We start from the raw sequence: 23411 nt of genomic DNA, 5'->3' as shown, positions 1-23411 counted from the left end.
GAGTAAGCGTCTTTTAATTTTGAAGTAGGACCTACTTTGTGAGTAGACGTACACATAAAAATGTTATAGGAAGGGCACTTTATAATCACAAGAAGAAAGTTATGTGATCATGGAAATAAAAAATAAATTCTAAGAATAGTTTCTTGGGGCTTCCCTGGTGGTACAGTGGTTCAGAATCCACCTTGCAATCATGGGACACCAGATTGATCCCTGGTGCAGGAGGATTCCACATGCCATGGAGCAACTAAGCCTGTGTGCCACAACTACTGAGTTTGCACTCTAGAGCCTGCGAGCTGCAACTACTGAAGCCCACAAACCCTAGAGCCCACAGTCCACAACATGTGAAGCCACCACAATGAGCAGGTCCCGCACTGCAACTAGAGAGTAGCCGTCATTCACTGCAATTAGAGAAAGTCTGAGTGTAAAAATGAAGACCCAGCACAGCCAAATGTAAAAATAAATACAAAATTTAAAAGAAAAAAACAGTTTCTCAAAACAGGTACACAATTAACAGGAAAAATATTGGATTTCTGAGGATAGGAAAAATAAAAATAGGACAAACTGTCACAATGACAATTATAATTAAAATTATTTGAAGATTATACTATTGTAAAAAGTAAAAATTATATAAACCTATGGACAAAGCAATACCCTTAACAGACAAATGGCAACAATGATTTAATTAGGTAATGCAATTATAATGGTTTTATAATTATATAAATTATGGGCAACTGTGTCTTCTCTTGTTTAATTTCTATTGTCTTTGTAATTATATAGCATAAAGAAATATTTGAAGTAATTACAACAAGAACATGGATCTTTAGGAACTGTCAAAATGGAAATAATCTAGGTCAGAAGATCTCAAATTTTAGCTTGCATCAGAACCACTTGGACAGCTTGTTGAAACAAGGTTACCTGGTCCTGCCTCAGAATTAGATTCAGTAGGTCTGCTATGGAGCCTAAGAATCTGCATTTCTATGCTGATGCAACTGGTAGAGGGGCACACTTTATTTAGATAATATTTGACTATGACATGAATTTTGGGATGTCAACTGATTGATTTCTTGTTCTCATTAGCAGTCTGGTGAATTTTGTTTTTAGCAGTAACACATTCCTTTGGCAGAATGTACATGCTTCTGTGTTAAACTTATTTTTTAAAAGCAGTTTTATTGAAGTAAAATTAATATACAACAAATTTCACTTAAAGTACACAATTTGAAAATTTTTGTCATATATGTGACAACCAAAATAATGAACATATCTATCACTCATAAAAATTTCCTTGTCTTTTCAACAAATGGTCCTAGAAAAACTGGACATTCCCAGAAAAAAACATTCTAGACACAGACCTTACACCTTCATAAAAATAACTCAAAATGGATCAGAGACTTAAATGCAAAACATAAAACTCCTGGAAAATAACATGGGAGAAAACCTAGGTGACCTTGGATGTGGTGGTGACATTTTAGATGCCACAACAAGGGCACAATCCACAAAAGAAACAATTGATAAACTGGACTTCAAGAAAATGAAAAGCTTCTGCTCTGCAGGAAACAATGTCAAGAGAATGAGAAGACAAATCACAGACTGGGAAAAATATTTTCAAAAGATACATCTAATAAAGGACTGTTATCCAAGTAGACAAAGAATTCTTAAAAACTCAACAATAAGAAAACAACCTGATTTAAAAATGGGTCAAAGACTCTATGGGGCTCCCCTGGTGGCTCAGACTGTAAAGAATCGCTCTGCAGTACAGGACACCCGGGATAGATCCTTGGGTCAGGAAGATCCCCTGGAAAAGGGAATGGCTACCCACTCCAGTATCCTTGCCTGGAGAATTCCATGGTCAGAGGAGCCTGGAGGGTTACAGTCAATGGGATCGCAAAGAGACACAACTAAGAGACAGAGACTCACTCACAAAAACTTTAACTGATACCTCACTGAAAAAGATATACAGATGGCAAGTAAGCATATGAAAAAAATGCTCCACATCATATGTCATCAGGGAAATGGAAATTAAAAAGTAACAATGAGATACCTTTACACACCCATTAAATTGGCCAAAATCCAGGGTATTGACAATACCAAATGCTGACAAGGATATGAAGCAACAGGAACTCTCATTCATTACTGGTGGGATGCAAAATGGTGCAGCCACTTTGGAAGACACTTTGGCAGTTTCTTACAAAACTAAACATACTTTTATCATATGATCTAGCAATCGTGTTCCTTGGTATTAACCCACAGGAGTTGAAAATTTATATCCACACAAAAACCTGCATTGAATGTTTATAGCAGTTTTATTCATAATTGCCAAACCTGGAAGCAACCAAGATGTTTTTCAGTAGGTGAACAGATAAAATGTGGTGCATTCAGACAAAGGAATATTATTAATATCAGTCCAGAAAGAAACAAGCTATCACACCATGAAAAGACATGAAGGAAATTTAAATGCATATCATTAATTGAAAGGAGCTTATCTGAAAAGGCTGCATACCATGTAATTCTAACTATATGACATTCTGGAAAAGGTAAAATTATACCAACAGTAAAAATATCAGTGGTTGCCAGTGGGTATAGGTTGGGGAGATCAATAGAGGGAGCAGAGGTTTTTTTTAGGTCAGTGAAAATACTCTGTATGATAATTTAATATGGATGCCTGTCATTATACATTTTTCCAAACACACAGAATGTATAACACCAAGAGTAAACGCTAAGGTAAAATTTAAATTTGGGGTGATAATGACATATCAATGTAGGTTCATCAACTGTAACAAATGTGCCACTATGGTATAGCTGGGGAGGCTATGCATGTGTGGGGGCAGGGCACATACGCAAAATCTGTATCTCTTTTGATTTTTCTGTGAGCCTAAAACTGCACCAAAAAATAAAATCTTTTTAAAATAACAATATTAAATGAAATATTATAAATATTGAAAAAATTTCCTTGTCCCCCTTTATGTCTTCCTCCTGCCTCTCCTCATAACCCCAGGCAATAACTGATTTGCTTTCCATCACCAGAGATTAATTTGCATTTTTCAAAGTTTTTTATTAATGGAATTATACAGAATATACATTTTGTCTAACTTTTCACTCAGCATAATTATTTTGTGATTCAGAAGTGTGTCAATAGTTCATTCCTTTCTATTGCTGAGTAGTATTCCATTGTATGTATATATATATATCACCCTTGAACAACATGAGGGTCAGGAGTGCCAACCCCTGTGTGGTTAAAAATCTGAGTATAATTTTACAGCTGGTGCTCAAATCTTCAGTTCTGTAACTATGGATTCTAATCAGCTACAGACTGTATACTACTGTAGTATGTATTTATTGAAATAAATCTGAATATACGTAGACCCATGAAGTTAAAATCCATGTTGTTCAAGGATCAGCTCTACTACAATTTGCTAAGATTCATTCACCTGTTAAAAGGCAGTTGAGTTGATTCCTGTTTCTGGCTATTACAAATAGAGCTACCATGACATCATGTACAAGGATGGTATAGACACATGCTTTCATTTCTCATGGGTAAATGCCTAGGAATAGAGGGGGTCATATGACAGGTTTATGTTAACCTGTTTAAGAAACTGCCAAACTATTTTCCAAAGTATTTGCTTCATTCTAGATCAGAGAAGGCAATGGCACCACACTCCAGTACTCTTTCTGGGAAATCCCATGGACAGAGGAACCTGGTAGGCTACAGTCCATGGGGCTGCTAAGAGTCAGACACGACTAAGTGACTTCACTTTCACTTTTCACTTTCATGCATTGGAGAAGGAAATGGCAACCCACTCCAGTGTTCTTGTCTGGAGAATCCCAGGGACAGGAGAGCCTGGTGGGCTTCTGTCTATGGGGTTGCACAGATTCAGACACGACTGACACGACTTAGCAGCAGTAGCAGCAGCAGCAGATCTCTACCAGCAATCTGTGATAATTTCAGTTGCTCCACACATTGATCTGTATTTGGTATGGTTATGTTCTAATATTTACACATTCTTATAGGTTTATAGTAGTATCTCCTCATAGATTTATTATACACTTCCCTAATTATTAATATTGAGTAACTTTTCATGTGTTTACTATATGATGCCATCATCTATTCTTTTGGGAAGTGTCTTCAAAGCTTTTGCCAACTTGTTTTTAATTTAATTTTACTTGGGGATGTTTATTATTTAGTTTTGAGATTTCTTTATATATTTTGGTTCCAAGATTCTTATCAGATAGGTAATTCATTAATATTTCTTCCTAGTCTGTGAACTGTCTTTTCATTCTCTTAGTATCTTCAGAAAAGAATACATTCTTGGGCTTCCCTGGTGGCTTAGTGGTAAAGAATCCACCTGCCAATGCAGGAGACACGGGTTCGATCCCTGATCCAGAAAGATCCCACATGTTGCGGAGCAACTAAGCTCATGCCCCACAACTATTGAGTCTGTGCTCTAGGGCCTGGGAACCCAACTACTGAAGCCTGTACACCCTAGAGCCCATGCTCGGCACCAAGAAAAGCCATTGCAATGAGAAGCCCATGCATACAACTGGAGTGTAGTCCCTGCTCACCACAACTAGAGAAAGCCTGTGCAGCAATAAAGACCCAGCACAACCAAAAATAAATAAATAAACTTATTTTTTAAAAAAAAATACATTCTTTATTTTGATGAAATAAAATTTATCAGTCTTTCTTTTACAGATCATGTTTTTATTGTCATATCTAAGAAATATCTACCTAATCGAAGGTCACAAGGATTTTTTCCTGTGTTTTCTTCTGAAAGATTTGTAGACTTAGGTTTTATAGATTAAGGCTTTATATTTAGGTCTATGACCCATTTTGAATTAATTTTTGCATATAGGGCAAGCAGTGAGTCAAAGTTCATTTTTGTAAATATGCATATCCAGTTCTTCCAGTACCCTTTGTTGTAAATACCATCTTTTCGCCACTGAATTGTTTTTGCACTTTTGTCAATAAATCAATTTATCATGCACCTATGGTCTAGTTACGGACCCTATTGTGTTCCATTCATCTATATGTCTATCTTTTTTGCTATTAGCACACTATCATGTTTACTGTAGTTTTATTCTAAGTCTTCGAATTGTGTAATATAGATATTTTAGCTTCATTCTTTTAAAAAGCTATGTTAGCATTTACACCTGATTTTATTTAGTTTTTTAAAATATTTATTTATACTGTTGTGTTGGGTCTTAGTTTTGACATGTGGGATCTTTCATTGCAGCCCACAGACTCTAGTTGTGGTGTGTGGGCTTAGTTGCTCTGTAGCAGGTAAGAACTTAGTTCCCTGACCAAGGATCAAACCTGAGTACTCTGCATTGCAAGGCAGATTCTTAACCACTGTACCACAGGGAAGTCCCTACACCTGAATTTTGTGTGTACTAAGTAGCTTCAGTCGAGTCCAACTCTTTGTAACCTTATGGACTGTAGCCCGCCAGGCTCCTCTGTCCATGGGATTCCCCAAGCAAGAATACTGGAATGGGTTGCCATGCCCTCCTTCAGGGGATCTTCCCCATCCAGGGATCTAACCCAGGTCTCCCACATTGCAGGCAGATTCTTTAATGTCTGAGCCACCAGGGAAGCCCACACTGGAATTTTAGAATCAGCTTAATTTCTACAAGAAAAGTAAGAAGGTCTATTAATCTGTATATAAATTTGGAGAGAATTGGCATCTTAGTAATGTTGAGCACTTTAATACCTAAACATGATATATATCTATGTTAATTCAGGTATTCATTTCTCTCAACAATATTTTTGTAGTTTTCAATGCACTGGACTTACACATTTTTGTCTGACTTGCTCCCATGTATTTCAAATTTCTGGTGCTCTTGCAAAAGGCATTTTTATAACTCCTATTTCCAAATTTTCATTGTTACAATATATACATATAAATGATCTTTATTGATCTTATCATGTTTGTTTATTCTGATCTTTCTACACTCACAAAGTTTATAAGCATTTTAGTATTGTTCATCTACAAAAAAAAGAGAGTTTTATTCTTCCATTCTAGTATGGATGCTTTTCCTTTTCTAGTCTTACTGCACTGGCAATGTTGAATAGAAATAGCGAGAGCAGACATGTTCCTATCTTAGAAGAAAGGGATGTAGTCTTTCTCCATTGAATATAATTTTGGCTATAGGGGTTTGGTAGATGCTCCTTAAGATTAAGGAAATCCATTCTATTTCTAGTTTGCTGAGATTATCAGAAATTGATGATGAATTTTGGTAAGTGCTTTATTTGTATCTATTGAGATAATTATATGGTGGGCTTATTTATGTTTAAAATTTTTATTTAGTTTTTTAACATGGTGAATTATAATTTTTGATTTTCAAATATTAAACCTACCATGCATTACTTGCATAAACCCCACTTGGTAAGGACATATTATCTGCTTTATACACCACTGGATCTGATTTGCTAAAATTTTGTTCTTCATTTCTTCAGCTCTATTAATGAGCTATAGTTTAATGATTTTTAACTTTTGTCTTTGGTTTGGTTTTAGGGCGTATTTGTTTCATAAAATTAGTTGGACATCAGTCCTTATCCCTCCACTGTCTGAGTTTATGCAAGACTGATATTGTTTCTTACATAAATGCTTCATATAATTCCTCAGTGAAAACTTCTGCACTAGAATTTTTATGTGAGTGTGGGAAGGGTTTGATAATTAAATTTCCTTAGTAGATATAGAGCTATTCATATTTTGTTTCATTTAATTACTTAGTTGGTTAGTGTTAGGTAATGTGTGTTTCTCAAGTTATTTGTCCATCTTTCTTCAGTCTTCTTCATTCTGCTGTTAAAAGCCCATCTGGTAAATGGTTCTTTCTCATATTTTGCTTTCCTTGCTTTCTTTTTACACAATTTCCAGTGCTCTGTTATGATTCTCTATCTGTTCACTTATTATTAGCAGAGTTCCCTTTAAACCAACAAATATATTTATCCTATCTGCTTTAAATTACTCTCCATTTTTAATTATTTAATTTCACTGTCAGTCATTGATTCATAGGTTTATACTATTTAATCATCAGCAACAATTGCACTCATCTCACATGCTAGTAATGCTCAAAATTCTTCAAGCCAGTCTTCAGCAATACATGAACCGTGAACTTCCAGATGTTCAAGCTGGTTTTAGAAAAGGCAGAGGAACCAGAGATCAAATTGCCAACATCCGCTGGATCATCGAAAAAGCAAGAGAGTTCCAGAAAAACATATACTTCTGCTTTATTGACTATGCCTAAGCCTTTGACTGTGTGGATCACAATAAACTGTGGAAAATTCTGAAAGAGATGGGAATACCAGACCACCTGACCTGCCTCTTGAGAAATCTGTATGCAGGTCTTAGAACTGGACATGGAACAACAGACTGGTTCCAAATAGGGAAAGGAACACATCAAGGCTGTGTACTGTCACCCTGCTTATTTAACTTCTATGCAGAGTACATCATAAGAAACGCTGGGCTGGAAGAAGTACAAGCTGGAATCAAGATTGCTGGGAGAAATATCAAGAACCTCGGATATGCAGATGACACCACCCTTACGGCAGAAAGTGAAGAGGAACTTAAGAGCCTCTTGATGAAAGTGAAAGAGGAGAATGAAAAAGTTGGCTTAAAGCTTAACATTCAGAAACAAAGATCATGCCATCTGATCTCATCACTTCATGGGAAATAATGGGGAAACAGTGGAAACAGTGTCAGACTTTATTTTTGGGGGCTCAAAAATCACTACAGATGGTGACTGCAGCCATAAAATTAAAAGACGCTTACTACTTGGAAGGAAAGTTATGACCAACCTAGACAGCATATTGAAAAGCAGAGACATTACTTTGCCAACAAAGGTCCGTCTAGTCAAGGCTATGGTTTTTCCAGTGGTTATGTATGGATGTGAGAGTTGGACTGTGAAGAAAGCTGAGCACTAAAGAATTGATGCTTTTGAACTGTGGTGTTGGAGAAGACTCTTGAGAGTCCTTTGGAATGCACGGAGATCCAACCAGTCCATTCTGAAGGAAATCAGCCCTGGGATTTCTTTGGAAGGAATGATGCTATAGCTGAAACTCCAGTACTTTGGCTACCTCATGCGAAGAGTTGACTCATTAGAAAAGACTCTGATGCTGGGAGGGATTGGGGGCAGTAGGAGAAGGGGATGACAGAGGATGAGATGGCTGGATGGCATCACCGACTCAATGGATATGAGTTTGAGTGAACTCCGGGAGTTGGTGATGGACAGGGAGGCCTGGCGTGCTGCGATTCATGGGGTCGCAAAGAGTTGGACATGACTGAGCGACTGAACTGAACTGAATACTTACTTTGTAATCAGTTGTCTAAAAATTCTAACATCTGTGTCATTGCAGAGTTAGTTTTCATTTATTGGTCTTTTTCTTGACTATGGGTCACTTTTACTTGTTACTTCACAGATCTTGCTGTGTTAGTGTCTAGCAAGTTTTAATTGCATACTGGACATTGTACTTAATATGTACACACATCCTGGATTCTTTTATATTGTCTGAAAAGTACTGAATATTTGTTTTAGGAAATAGCTAACTCGGCTGAATTAACACTTAAAACTCCATTTTCCTTTCAATGGACAGCAGTTAAATCTGTGTTGCCTTATTGAGGCCTTTAAGCGTTCCTTTCTGCTGGGTTGAATGAATCCTCCTGTATACATATAAAGTTCAAGTTTCAACCAAGTATTTTGGTGACATTTGCAAGCAGATATTTGGGCTCTCCATTCTGTAACTCTCTCCATTCCAGCATATCTCCCATCATTTTATAGCCATTCTGGCATCCTCAATTCTGTCCTTGACTTCTCAAGCCACTAGGACTGTGGTTTTCTGTCTGCCATCTTACCATCCGTTGCCATGCAGACTGAAAGGTATACCCAGGATAAAAAGGTACATAAGTGCAAACATGCCCACTGTACTTCCCTTCTTTAAGAGGCAGAATTTGCTCTACTGTTTTCCTACTTTGGTCACTCTCCTATGCTATTAAATAGTTGTTATATTTTGTCCAGAATGTTCACTTCTTAAGAGTTAATCTGATAAAAGGCATTCCACTAATGTCAGAATGAATCCCTCTTGGTCTTTTTACCACTACAGAAATTACCTTTACCATAAAACTACTCCCCTCAAACTAATGTTACTCAAATAATGGTTCTGTATAACACTCTTCAATTATTATTAATAGGTGTTCTGTTGGAAGGAACGTGGGTTAAATAAATAACTTTGCAAAACAAATAGGTTTCTTTACTCCAGGACTTTTAAACCCCTTTAATATGCTAGTGTACCTTCTATATGCCTAAACGGAATATGCTCAAGATACTGTCCTGAACTTTTTCTTATATAATTAGTAACATTCAGTTATTCATTCAAAAATATTGAGTCCCAAAGAATGAAGACTAGAGTATGATCACCTTCCCCCAGTACAATTCTTTGTAAGGTACTATCCCTTTTTAAACACATCTAATTTCAGTGTCAGTCACTGATTCATAGTAGCTAGATTTGTGCTATTTAATCATCACTAATACTTTGTAATCATCATATCTACACAGTAAGGACGCTGTTATGAGAAAAGTAAGATGAAAGTAGAGATGCAGCAATCATTAACTTACATGGACTAGATAAAAATACATGAAATTGCCTAGTGTCTAGCATAGATTAGTAGCCTGATAAATATTTTGTTCCTTAATGTTGTTTTTACTTTCTTTTGCCTATTAAGTCAGTGATTACAAGATTCATCAGAGATTGGCAGACTATAGTTATCAGGCCAAATGCAGTCAGAAGCCCATTTTGTATAGTCCTAAAAGCTAAAAATCTTTTTAACACTACTAAAGGACTATTTTTTAAAAAGGAGAAAAACATGTGACAGAGACCCTATGTAGCTCAAAAAGCCTAAAACATTTGCTATCTGGCTCTTTACAGAAAGTGTTTGCTGACTTCTGAGATATAGCCTAATCCCTATAGTAATCTAAAATAAGAAGCATAGTAAAATTCATTTTACTTAATTATATTTATCTATTTATTTTATTATATTCATTTTAATTATATGCTGGGGTGGAAGTCCTATTTTTTTTAATTAAAATCAGTATTTTGTTGGTTTTCTAAATTTTTGAAGGATTAACTCATATCTTACCTTTTCTCCTTTTATACCACTACAGTCACACTTTGATCCTGGAGAACACCCATAGCAAGCCTATAAGGAAGAGAAAGAGGGAGGAAAATCATTAAATATGAACCTAAAAACCAGACTCTGACTTATGGCTCAGATGAATTCAACAATCCAAACTTTTAAAACAACTACCATAAAAATATCTAAAAGGATAAATACTAAACTATAGACAATGTTTATCTCTGAGGAATCATCCATCTTTTATAGTATACATTTCTGTTTGAACTCTTTAAAATGAGAAAATACAATACTTATAAAGTGAAAAATGTCTTTTTATAAATGAAAAAAATCCATACAACTTCCCTTTAATATGATTTTCAGCTCTAAGGAACTCCTTTTTTTCTCCTAACATCACTTGTAAGAAATTACCTCTCAATCTATGTTAGCAAAGTCTTTGGCAACTTGCCAAAGATGACTGCCACTTAAAGTCCCTTGCTTTTCAGCATTCATTAGCAATCAGGGAGCATGAAATATATACTACCTTTTACCACCTTTCTTTCCATTGTTTCCACTCTTTCATCACTAGTAGCTTAGTCTCTAATACCTCCAAGCTTTACTTCAGATGCTGTTCCCAGAGCCTAGGTGTCTTAAACAGCCACTACTAACAAGCTCATTCTCTCATACTAGGAACTGAAGTACTGGAGCCAGAAAAATATCCTTCTCCAAAATAAGAACCTTAGGACAAGAAGACAACAGATGATGTCTGCCATCCCGATCTATCCTTTACTCTTGCATGAAGTTGAACTGCTTAGAAAAACAAATAGTAATTAGTTTAACATATGTAGATAGTTCACCATTTATGTAAAATAAGGGGTTGTGCTCCTCATCAAATAAAAGAAATTTTTATGTGATATAAATACATAAATGTTTATAATGTTCAGCCTTGGGAGGCTATGATTTAAAATGTACTGTAACCTCCTTCCCAACATTCCACGCTTTCCTTTACTCCAATCATTACCATAGTACCTTCCCCAATTCTTATCAAAGTACTAACCTTGTCCTTCTATTTAAAACTCCTAACACACTCAGCCACAACTAGAAGTCACTCTCACGCCAGAACTCCTTTTCCTAATTATAACAGCAAATAATAATAGCTTGATATTGGGGGAAATCTCCCACTCACATTGCAAAAAGCTGTTTCAATAAAAGATGTGCATTTGACATTTCTAATGAAACTGTTATATGTCTATAATTATTCATAGGTGATTAAGTTATACACTCTGGCTTTAGTGTTATGTATCAACTACATTACAGGTTAAATAGACTTATTCAGACTTACTTATTCATCAAACATAAACTGAGCATTATAAGAAGTCAGAAAACACGTTAGGTGTTAATACTGAATAAGGCACAGCTCATTCAAACATATATAACTAATTCAACAAATACATATTGATCACCTGTTATGTGCCAGCCACTTGGTTATGTTAGATGCAGGCAGTGATACAAAGACAGTGTATCACTGCTCTCTAATGGGTAGGATAATCCCATACATAAATATTACATTACAATGTGTCAGGAACAGACGTTAGGATATTTAGTAGTGTTCTGTGCAAACATGAATTCTAGATTCCAAAGTAAAACTTAAAAATTTTAGAATTTATTGATTCATGAGAGTAGTTATATTCACTGAATTAGACTGTGCATATTAAGAGCATTCAATTACATGCATTAATGGAGGAGTAAAGGATAGTGATAATCAAAAATGACTGTAAATCTAAGAATTAACCTTTGACTTTGCATTATAAATGTAAATATATTTGCATAGATTTTTGGTTTTGTAAGTAAAAGATGGTGTGATATTCTATTGTCATCTATCATTAACAGTTCTTTTTATGTATTATCTGTATGTTATATATTATATATGTATATATTTATAATACTGCATGTGTGTGTGTGTGTGTGTGTGTGTGTTAGTTGCTCAGTCATGTCTGACTCTTTGTGACCCCATGGACTGTAGCCCACCAGGCTCCTTTATCCATGGAATTTCCCAGGCAAGAGTGCTGGAGTGGGTTGTCATTTCCTTTTCCAGGGGATCTTCCTGACTCAGGGATCAAACTTGGGTCTCTGGCATTGCAGGAAGATTCTTTACCATCTGAGCCACCAGGGAAGCCCATAATATTGAATATTTTCACTTATATGTGGAATCTAAAAAGTAAAACAAACTAGTATATATAGCAAAAAAGGAAATAAACTCAGATATAGAAAACAAATTAGTAGTTACCAGTGGAGGGAAAGAAGAGGGGAGAAGGGAGATAGAGATGGGGATTAAGAAGTACAAGCTATTATGTATCAACTAAATAAGCTACCAGTATATATTGAACAACACAAGGAATATAGCCAATATTTTTTAACAACTATAAATGCAGTATAAATTTTAAAATTGTGCATCACTAGGTTGTACACCTGAAACTTATATTGTAAATCAACTATAGCACAGTTAAATTTTTTTTTAATTGAAGGAGTTCTACCTTTTTAAAATATAAACTAAGTTCTTGAAAATAATTCAAAGCAACAACCTAATAGGATTTCATCAATATGGAGAAGATAGTATGCAACTTGTCTTTATAATTGCATTTCTGACTTTTCAGTATCCAACAATATCCTTCAACTTGTAATAAGATTTATAAACAAACAATAAAACTTTAGTCATGCATCCCATTTTGGAAGTGATTTTATACAAAAATTTTCTAAAAATTAATAATTTTATCATTTTGCACTTCTTTATAACTTAACATGTGGTTATACTTTAGAGAGGTCACTGCTTGAAACATCTGGTGGCTACAGAAAAATCTCCTTCAATTCAATTTGAACATTTAATTTATATTCTATTTATTGCACCTAGGTGGCAATGGCACCCCACTCCAGTACTCTTGCCTGGAAAACCCCATGGACGGAGGAGCCTGGTCGGCTGCAGTCCATGGGGTTGCTAAGAGTTGAAAAGGACTGAGCGACTTCACTTTCACTTTTCACTTTCATGCATTGGAGAAGGAAATGGCAACCCACTCCAGTGTTCTTGCCTGGAGAATCCCAGGGACAGGGGAGCCTGGTAGGCTGCCGTCTCTGGGGTCGCACACAGTCGTAAACGACTCAAGCGACGCAGCAGCAGCAGGTTATGAAAATGACTCCAGTACTCAGTTCAAGAAACAAAAGGAAACTGTAATACACAAACCAACCACTAGATGCCACTTTTCTTATAGTTATAACTGTGATGCTCACAAGGAAATAGGTTCAATTTGACATCTGTTTAATGGAACAATTAATTTTTTATCAACATCTATCAATACTGATTAGGTGCTTAATAAGAACCAAGCACAATATTAGGGCTGAGTTGTACAAAAAAATTAATGAGTGCTGCCTTTAAGGAACTTCCAATCTAGTGAAACAAAACAAATCAGGCCCAAACAAATGAAAAGAATACTTAATATAATGCAATAATGATATAGCATACAACAGGAAGAGAAAAAGCTCCAAGATGCAACAAATACATCCTGATGTTACCTCAGGAACTGATTCACTACGTGACTACAGATAAGTCATTCCTATACCCTAGAGTTCAGGTTTCTTGTTGGTAAAATTATAGAGATAGACAATATAATATCTTTAGGTATTTTCCAGCTTTTATAGTCTGTGATTCAGTAGGATTTACCGAGTGAAAATGAATTGTATAATCAATAATTGTTATCAAACTTAAGAGACTTTCTTTGAGCTTGGGAGTGTCCCTAATGGCTCTGCAGAAAATGTAAATAGCTACACTCCAATTTTTAAAAATGCAGTAGAAATATATCTAGAGCAAAATGGCCATGCTAAGCAATAAAATTATAATACAAATTTTTGTGAACAAAAAACAATATTAAGTACCTCAGTTTAAATGACTTCTTAAATCCATAGGGGAAAAGTACTATAGGAGTTAAGTTTAAAAAAAAAAACTTTCAAAACTTTGGAAAAACTATTCTACAAAGTCACTGAAGACTGTTGAAGCAAGAAAACCAGTGCAACTATAGCAATGTTGTACACTTTTTAGTGTGGGAGAAAATAATAAAAAGTAAAAAATATTTTTTATTATCACATAATAAAACATATCATGAAGATACAATAATTAAAACAGTATGGTATTGCTCAAAGAATAGGCAGCTCAATTATCCAAAATACAAAGGCCAGATACAGATATACATACACAGACACACACACGTTTACTATATGATAAAAGTTGTAATATGAAATAGATAGGTCTTCCCTGTAGCTCAAATGGTAAAGAATCTGACTGCAATACAGGAGACCTGGGTTCAATCACTGGGTTAGGAAGATCCTCTGGAGAAGGGAATGGCAACCCACTCCAGTATTCTTACCTGGAGAATCCTATGGACAGAGGAGCCTGGTGATTCCTATGGTCTGTGGGATCACAAAGAGTTGGACACGACTGAGTGACTAACACTACTATGAAATAGATGTAAAAATAATGGGCTGTTAACCTTGATGCTGGGTAAGTATAAAAAAAACAATAAATTTAGATTTCAGGGTCCTACAGTAAAAAAAATAAGATTAAAAGTATAAATAAAAGCAAACTTCTGTATGCATTAGGATCATTTATAAAACCTCACAGAAATTCAGATACTAGGACCTCATCCTAAAGATTTGGTTTCAGTAAGCTTGAGGTTGGCTATCAGAACCTAAAATTCTAATAAACATTTCTAGATGATTTTGCTTCAGATGATCTGAGATATATACTACAAAATAATGGCACAGAGAAATAATATACCAATAATGGAGTTAGGTATCAAGACAGTTAAAAAAAAACAACTTTTATGCTTGAAAAGAATGTAAAAATATCTTAAAAACCTCCAAGAGAAGCACAATAGGATTTATCAGGCCAAAATCTAAGGGGGAAAAACTCCAATAAACTGACCACAGAAAACTACTTTTGCCCCAAGGGCATTTACTAGACTTGGGGAATTTGAGATTCTTGTTTTTAGTGTAAGAGAGAACCATATACAAAATAACTCCAGAGAATTTTAAGAAAAAGATATTTTGGATCTCAACAAGAAGAACAAGGGGAAAATATCCTTGAAAAACTATAACCACAAGCTGGCCATCGTGCAGATTTGCAACTCAAGTTAGCATTTAGCTGGGTGGCCCACTAACTTCAAACTGTAAATTTTTTTAGAGTGGACTCAAACTGCTTCAACCTCCTAGAGTCTGGACAGAAATGCATATAAATCCTATGCAGAAGAGCATGTGTGTGTGCTTAGCAGTGTTCAACTCTTTGCAACCCTATGGAACATGAACTGTAGCCTGCCAGGCTCCTCTGTCCATGAAATTCTTCAGGCAAAAACACTTGAGTGCATTTTATTTCCTCCTCATGCATCTTCCTGACTCAGAGAGGCCACGTCCCCTGCATTGGCAGGCAGATTCTTTTACCACTGTGCCACCTGGGAAGCCCATAGAAGAGCATATGTTCATATTAAACTTCAGAGAATTAAAAAAAAATCCTTTTTGAGAGGAAAATAAGCACTCACATTCAAAAATCACTAAGCATACAAGGAAGCAAAATACCATAAGCAAAAATCAGGAGAAACATGTCACAACAGAAACTATTCAGCAAAGATTTCAAATATTAGAATTATAATGACTATTTTTACAATGATGAAAGATTTTTAACTTTAAGACAATAAAGGAAATCATGTAAAAAAGGTAACAGCTAAACTGAAATATAAATTCTAAAAGTAAAAACTATGATATTTAAAACTCAATGGATGAGCTTCACAGCAGACTAGATAACAGCTGAAGATAGACTTAGTAAAGTTAAAACAATTAAAGTGAAAAGCAATGATCTATAATGTAACATGGAGATGAAACATATGAGAAATGTAAAAGAATAGTTAAGAGCCATGGAAGAAAGAGTGAGGTAGTATAGCAAACAGGTAATTAGGGTTATAGAAAGAAGACGTAAAAGAGGGAATGGGACAGAGCCAATAGTGGAGATAATGGTGGAAAGTTTTTAAGAGCTAATTAAAGACATCTGTGAGTCTAGAAGTCTAGCAGATCCAATGGAAGAAAAATCGAACCCCAAACTAGATGCAAAATAGGGTTACTTCAGAACATAAAGCCAAGAAACAAAAAAGCCCTTCAAAGCATCAATAAAAGCAAGATAGACTGCCTTCAAATGGGTGACAATTAATTTACAGATAAGTTCTCAGATATTCAACAGAAGACAGAATACCATGAAATTGCGCCTTTAATACGAAGAAAACTGTCAACCCATAGTTTATACCCAGTGAAAATACATTTCATTTCTAGACAAACAGAAACTGAGAAAGGATGCCCCCAGCAGGACCTCACAAAAGGAAATTTAAACCTTTTAAATATCTTCTCCTGTGTAATAAAGGAAATACAAATGAATTAGAAGGTTTAAAATACAAAATGGAAATAAGAGAAAAAGTAATACACTTGTGGTTGAATTTTAAACAATACTAACTATAAAACAAAATTATAAAAATAGATGCAGTGCTCAAAAATACAATACTAACATAAAAACTGTGATAAAATAATATAAGTCAGGAGAGGATGAGTGAAGTTAAAGATCCTAATGTCCTTGTAACTGTAAAAAACAAATATGGACATTGATTACTTTAGACTTTGATATGATAAGCATACAATATAGGAATTCTAATTTCTAGGATAAACCATAAAAGAAGCCAAGTTTTCCATATTATTAGAGAAAGGACAATACTAAAATCCAAAAGAAGACAAAAGAGAAAGACAGAAACAGAAAGTGCTATCTTAGAAAAGACAATACAATGGCACACTGTGATGAAATAATCAGACAAATCTGGAATACGGTACATTATAGAAAAAAACTATGATGGACTATTCAAAAACTCAGTGCCATGCCATGAGAGAGATGACTTTGTAAATGAGAGCTTGAGGACCTCTATGAATCATCTCCCTAAGGAAACAACAATAAATGATGAAATTTAGAAAAAAAAAATTCTGGATATTATCTGAAAAACCTACAGCAAATGAAGAAACACTTATTCAACAAAATTTACTAAATTTCAGTCTGAATAGAAAGAATGTATGGCATTTTAGCCATGACCCACTCCTTTCCTCTCCTCCTGCCCTGCTGAGTTTGACAAAAGCTCCACACAAGGTGGGAAGCAGACATGAATGCAGAGCTCCTTCTCCCTCCATCACCCAGTTGAGCATTACAGTAATGCCCAGTTCCAAACTACAGAAGTACTCCAAGCAAGAACAGTTGAGTTTTGTGATTCTTCTCTTCCACACAGTCCCAACTCATAAGATAAAAGATCTAAGCTCTTGCATGGCAGGCTAAGAGTACTGGACTCAGTCACTCGTAGAACAAAAGCTGATGCTAGTGTAATCAAGCTGAGGAGACCAGATGTTACTGTCCTTCTCAGTGCCCTGTTCACAATGCAGGGTGTCACTCTAAAAAAGAGGGTCACTTCGTCTACTATCAGTTCTGGAGAAGTCACAGAGATTTTGCGTGGGTGGGTCAGTTGACAGGTAGGGAGACCATAAAAACAAAGATCTCTGAAGATCTCCCTAAGGGACCTGACTTTACCTGGAACAGATGTGGGGAATTTTAAACCAAAGGGCAAAGACAACAGAAATTTTGGTGGCAAGCAATTAAGAAGAGGCAGTTACCTCCATGAGAACAAGTCAAACCACAAATCAGTTACAATTTACCAAAGATAATTGGAGAAAGAGAAAAATAAGAAGAGAAGCCCTGAGACTAGAACAAGTCTCAAAGATTTGGCTTCAAAGATTAACTTCTGAAACAGGCCCTAAATTAACTGTCAGAACCCGGAGCAATGCGTGCCCAAGTAAGTAAGTGTTAGTTGCTCAGTCGTGCCCCAACTCTTTGTGACCCCATGGACTGCAGCCCACCAGGCTCCTCTCTCCATGGGATTTTCCAGGCAAGGATACTGGAGTGGGTTGCCATTTCCTTCTCTGGGGGATCTTCCCAATCCAGGGATCAAACCTGGGTCTCCTGCACTGCAGGAAGATTCTTTACCAACTGAGCTACAAGGGAAGCCCCATGCATGCCCAAAGACACTGTCAAAAACAATACAGCCACTAGTAAGTCATCAGTGAAGGTTTATAGCTGGGTAAGATACCAACAAAGGAAATCACCTTAAGAAAGAGAGCAGGGGAAAAAACCATCAAAGAGATCCCTGATAAATACACAGTCATATCAAGGTGACTGTGGACATGTCTAAGGCTACAACCTTTGGGTAGTGACATGAGATGCTGTACCATTTTGGGGAAAGAGATCTTAATCAAATAGTCTAGCAAACTCGTTGAAAAAAAATGGACAAGCAAGCAACAAGCCCTGGAGAGGAGGAGAATCAATAATCAGATTGGCTAAAATACATTACCTAAAATGTCCACATTTCAACAAAAGACAGCAAGACATATAAAGAAACAGGAAAGTATCCCATACAAAAGGGGAAAAAACAAGCAATAGAACTACTTTTCACAGGGCTGAGATGATAAAATTAGTGCACAAAAATGTCAAAGCACCCATTATACAAATATGTTCAAAGAATTAAAGGAAACAATGTTTAAAGAAGTAAAGTATAATGGTAACATCTCAACTAATAGATAATATCAATAAAGAAACATACTTAAAAGAACAAATGGAATTCTGGAGTTGAAAAATAAAAGAAAACTAAAAAGAAAAATTCATTAGAAGAAACAATCAATGAACTTTAAAATAGATGGTAACAATCGCACAACCTGAACAACAGGAAGGAAAATGAGGAACAAAAATAAACAGAACCTCAGAGAAGTATAGAGCATCATTGAGGGCATCATCTTACATGTAATGAGAGTAACAGAATGAGAAGAGACAGAATAAGTAGGAGAAAAAATAATAGAAGAGGACTTCCCTAGTGGCCAGTGGTTAAGAGTCCACCTGCCAATGCAAGGGACACAGGTTCAATCCCTAGTCCAGGAAGATCCCACATGCCACAGGGCAGCTAAGCCCACTAGTCACAACTACAGAGCCCATGTGCTGCAACAACTTAAGCCCTCATGCTCTAGAGCCCATGCTTTGCCACAAAAAAAGCCACCACAATGAGATGTCTGCACATGGCAATTTAGAGAGTAGCCCCTGCTTGCCACAACTACAGAAAAGCCTGTGCATAGCAACAAACACCCAATACAGCCAAGAAAAAAGAATAGAAGAAATAATGGCTAAAAATGAACTACATACATAATATGGTAAAAATATTCAAAAACAAGGACAATGAAAAAGTTTTGAAAGCAGCAAGAGAAAAATGGCATTCTCTAGCACTGAATTCCAGAAAGATTAACAAATAACATCTCAGAAACAACGGATGCCTGAAGACACTGGGATGGCATATTAAAAGTACTCAAAGACAAAAACTATTAACCAAGAATCTTATATCCAGCAAAGCTATCTTTGGAACACAAAGGTGAAACAAAGACATTCCCAGATAAACAAAAACAAACAGATTTTATTGCAATCAGACATGCTCTACATAAACTACTATAGGAAACTGTTCATGCTGAAAAAAAGTGAATCCAGACAGTAATTTGAAGCCACAGGAAGAAAGAAAAGGAATGCTGTTAGACACAACTATATAATTGTAAGGGCTCCCCAAGTGGCTCAGTGGTAAAGAATCCACCTGAAATGCAGGGGATGTGGGTTCAATCCCCCCTGGGTTGGGAAGATCACCTGGAGACAGGAATGTCAACCCACTCCAGTGTTCTTGCCTGGAAAATTCCATGGACAGAAGGGCCTGGTGGGCTACAGTCCATGGGGTCACAAAGAGCTGGACATGACTGAGCAACTGAGCATGGCACAGCACATATAACTGTAAAAGGCAGCAAAAATGCATATTTCTATATCTTTCTTCTCTTAACTGACTTAAAATTCAATTACATAAAACATATGGTATAATGGGATGGGCCTATAACATATTGAAAGGTAACATATTTGACAATAACATAACCAAGGAGGTCATGAGAGCAAAGTATTGAAATAATTTACAACAGTTAATAATGTGAATTCAAATGAACAAAAAACCCGGAAAAGTTAAATAAGAAGTTCAGTATAATAAACTATATATACTTCCTTTCCTTGCTTTTCTCAGTTTCTTTAAAGACATAAAGTTATACAACATTCTAATTTCAATTAAAATATTTTATTTTTAAGTTTCTAACATACAAAGATGTAATATGTATAATAATAGGAGGAAAAAAGAATAAAGCACCATAGAAGTAATATTTCTATATTTTAGTGGAATTCAGTTGCTATATTTTAAGTAGATTATGATAGGTTATGATACCCATAAGCCCTAGAGCAACCATAAAGAAAACTAAAAAAAAAAAAACACAGTGAAGAAAAACATTAAAGCAAATTTTGTATTAAACTAGAAAATATCCACTCAAAAATGAAGGTAATAAAAGAGGAATAGAGGAAGAAGAAAACAACAAAATGGATGAGAAATACAGAAAACAAAAAGTAAAATGGCAGACAAAATCCAATCATATTAATAACATTGAATGTGAATGGATTAAACAAGCCAATCAAAATTCAGATTTTCAGACTATATAAAAAAGCAAGATCCAATGATGTCTACAGGAGAACACATTGGATGAAAACATACAAAAAGACTGAACATAAAAAAATGGAAATAATACAATTGCCCAAACAGCAATAGAAATGGACTGAATATTTGTTCCCTGTCCCTACAAATGCATATGTTGAGATGCCAATTCCAATGTTATGATATTAAGAGGTGAGGTTTTGTGGAGATACTTAGATCATGAGGGTATGATCCTCATGAGTAGGATTAGTTTCCTTATAAGAAGAAGCCAAAGGGTACCCAGCCCTCTTTCTGTCATGTGAGGATACAAGAAGTCAGCAGTTTGCAACATGGGCTCTCTCCAGAACATGACCATGCTGGCAGCTTGATACAGAAATCCCACCCTCCAGAAATGTGAGAAATATATTCCTGCTGTTATAAGCCACCTAATTTGTGGTAGCTCAATTTCCTGGGTAGCTCAGCTGATAAAGAATCTGCCTGCAATGCTGGAGACCCTGGTTCTATTCCTGGGTTGAGAAGTTCCCCTGGAGAAGGGATAAGCTACCCACTCCATTCTTGGGCTTCCCTGGTGGCTCAGATGGTAAAGAGTCCACCTGCCAATGCATAAGATATGGGTATGATCTCTGGGTTGGGAAGATCCCCTGGAGAAAGGAATGGCAACCCACTCCAGTATTCTTGCCTGTAGAATCCCCATGGACAGAGGAGCTTGGCAGGCTACAGTCCATGGGGTCACAGAGTCGGACACAGCTGAGCGACTAAGCACAGCACAGTTTGTGGTATTTTATCATACAGCACAAACTAAGATAGCAACCATAACAAAGCTGTATGGATATACTAACAGGCAAAATATATAATAAAACAAAAAACATTACTAGAGATAAAAAAGGATATTTTATAATGATAAAAGAGTCAATGTATCAGAAAGACATTACAAGTAGAAACATAGATGCACCTAGCAAAAGAACCCCAAAATACAAGAAACAAAAACTGACAAGTTAGAAATAGACAATTCAACAATAGCTGGATTGTCTTCAATAATGGGTAAAATAGCAAGGCAGAAAATCAACAAGGAAATAGAGGACTTGAACAACAACATAGATCAGCTAGACCTAACAGACATCTATTCAACCCTCTACCCGAGAAGAGTATAATGTACATTCTTCTCAAGAATGCATAGGACATTCTCCAGGATAGCTTATATGCTAAATCTTATAAAATCAACTTCAATAAAAGTAAAAGAACTGAAAACAAAGTATGTTTTTCCATGAAAATGGAATGAAATTATAAATGAGTAACAGGGGAAAACTGGAATATTTACAAGAATGTAGAAAATAAACAATTTGTTCCAAATTAACCTTTGGGTCAGAAGAGAAATAACAGGTTATATTATTACTCCATTTATGAAGTAAATGAAAATAAAACCAGAAAATATGACAGCATATGAGATGCATTTAAAACTGTTTATAAGAAAATTTATAGGAGTAAATGACTATATTAAAAAAGATGTCAAGTTAATAAACTAACTTTCCATCTTTAGACTCAGCAATTCCACACCTACATATATGCCTAAGCAAAAGAGAAACAAAACACAAACACATACATGAATGTTCATAGTAGTATTCACAATTGCCTAAAAACTATTGAAAAAAAAGAATGTCCATCAACTGATAGACTGGTAGGTAAAATGAAACATATGTGTCTGGTGGAATATTATTTGGCAATGAAGAGGAATAAAGTACTGGTGTACACTACAAACATGGATGAACTCTGAAAACATTATGCTAAATTAAAGAAGCCAGATACCAAATACTACATGTTGTCTGACTCTATTTACATGAAATGTCCAGAGTAGAGAGCCCTCTAGAAACAGCAACTAGATTGGTGGTTACCTAGGTCTGGGTGGTTGCAGAGTCATGGGGATTGTGGATTTCTTTTGGGGCTGATAAAAATGTTCAAAAATGAATTTGAGTGATTGTTACACAACTCTGTAAATATTCAAAAAACCCACTGAACTGTGAACTTTAAGTGAATAAATTGTATGTAAATTATCTCAGTGAAGCTGTTAACAATCAGTGTCATAAAATAAAATGTTAGAAAACCACTCTGTCAAAAACTGTGAAGGGTCTGAGATTTTTCTTTACTTGGAAGCAAACAAGTTAGCTTGCCATAGTTTCATGGATGCTGTCAGAAAATACAAAACTTTTTTGACTAGAGACAACACATAATTTATTTACTTACAGTAACAGCCTAGGCTTCCCTGAGCCCCAGTTCCCATAGGCTGACATGAAGAGGACAAGATAATGCCTTCACATACACATTATTGTCACAATAAATAAATTGAGTGTTTAGGGAACCTGCATATTTTCTAATGGGAAGTAAGCTTTCTTGACAATTGCTCTGAGATTTTATCTTTACTACACTGGACAGGAAAGAAATCTGGATTTCACTCCAAAGGGAGATACTATCTTTATTTTCCAAGGTGTTCACTATATAAATATTCTTGAAAAGATAGTTGAGAACAAAGAGCTAGTTCCTCTCATCTCAAGATGAGCTAGTTCCTTTCTTCTCAAGATGTATAGACATACAAGAGATCCATGGAAATTTTTCTTCCAAACCACCCCATACTTTTAGAAACTTAATTCCAGATTTTTAA

At 35.7% G+C, this 23411-nt stretch overlaps 1 protein-coding gene across 1 annotated transcript in view; it reads right to left on the bottom strand.

The window, feature by feature from the left end:
- Window positions 1–23411, bottom strand: part of COL4A5 (collagen type IV alpha 5 chain) — a 245546-nt gene that overhangs the window by 127657 nt on the left and 94478 nt on the right. The window contains exon 2 of the mRNA XM_061409403.1: window positions 10125–10184. Coding sequence (XP_061265387.1) covers window positions 10125–10184 — 60 coding nt within the window. The remainder of the gene's footprint in view (window positions 1–10124; window positions 10185–23411) is intronic.

This window comes from Bos javanicus, chromosome X (genome assembly GCF_032452875.1).
Source record: "Bos javanicus breed banteng chromosome X, ARS-OSU_banteng_1.0, whole genome shotgun sequence".
Lineage (NCBI taxonomy): Eukaryota > Metazoa > Chordata > Mammalia > Artiodactyla > Bovidae > Bos > Bos javanicus.
The sequence above is the reverse complement of the archived record's forward strand: the minus strand, read 5'-3'. Positions and strand labels throughout refer to the sequence as shown.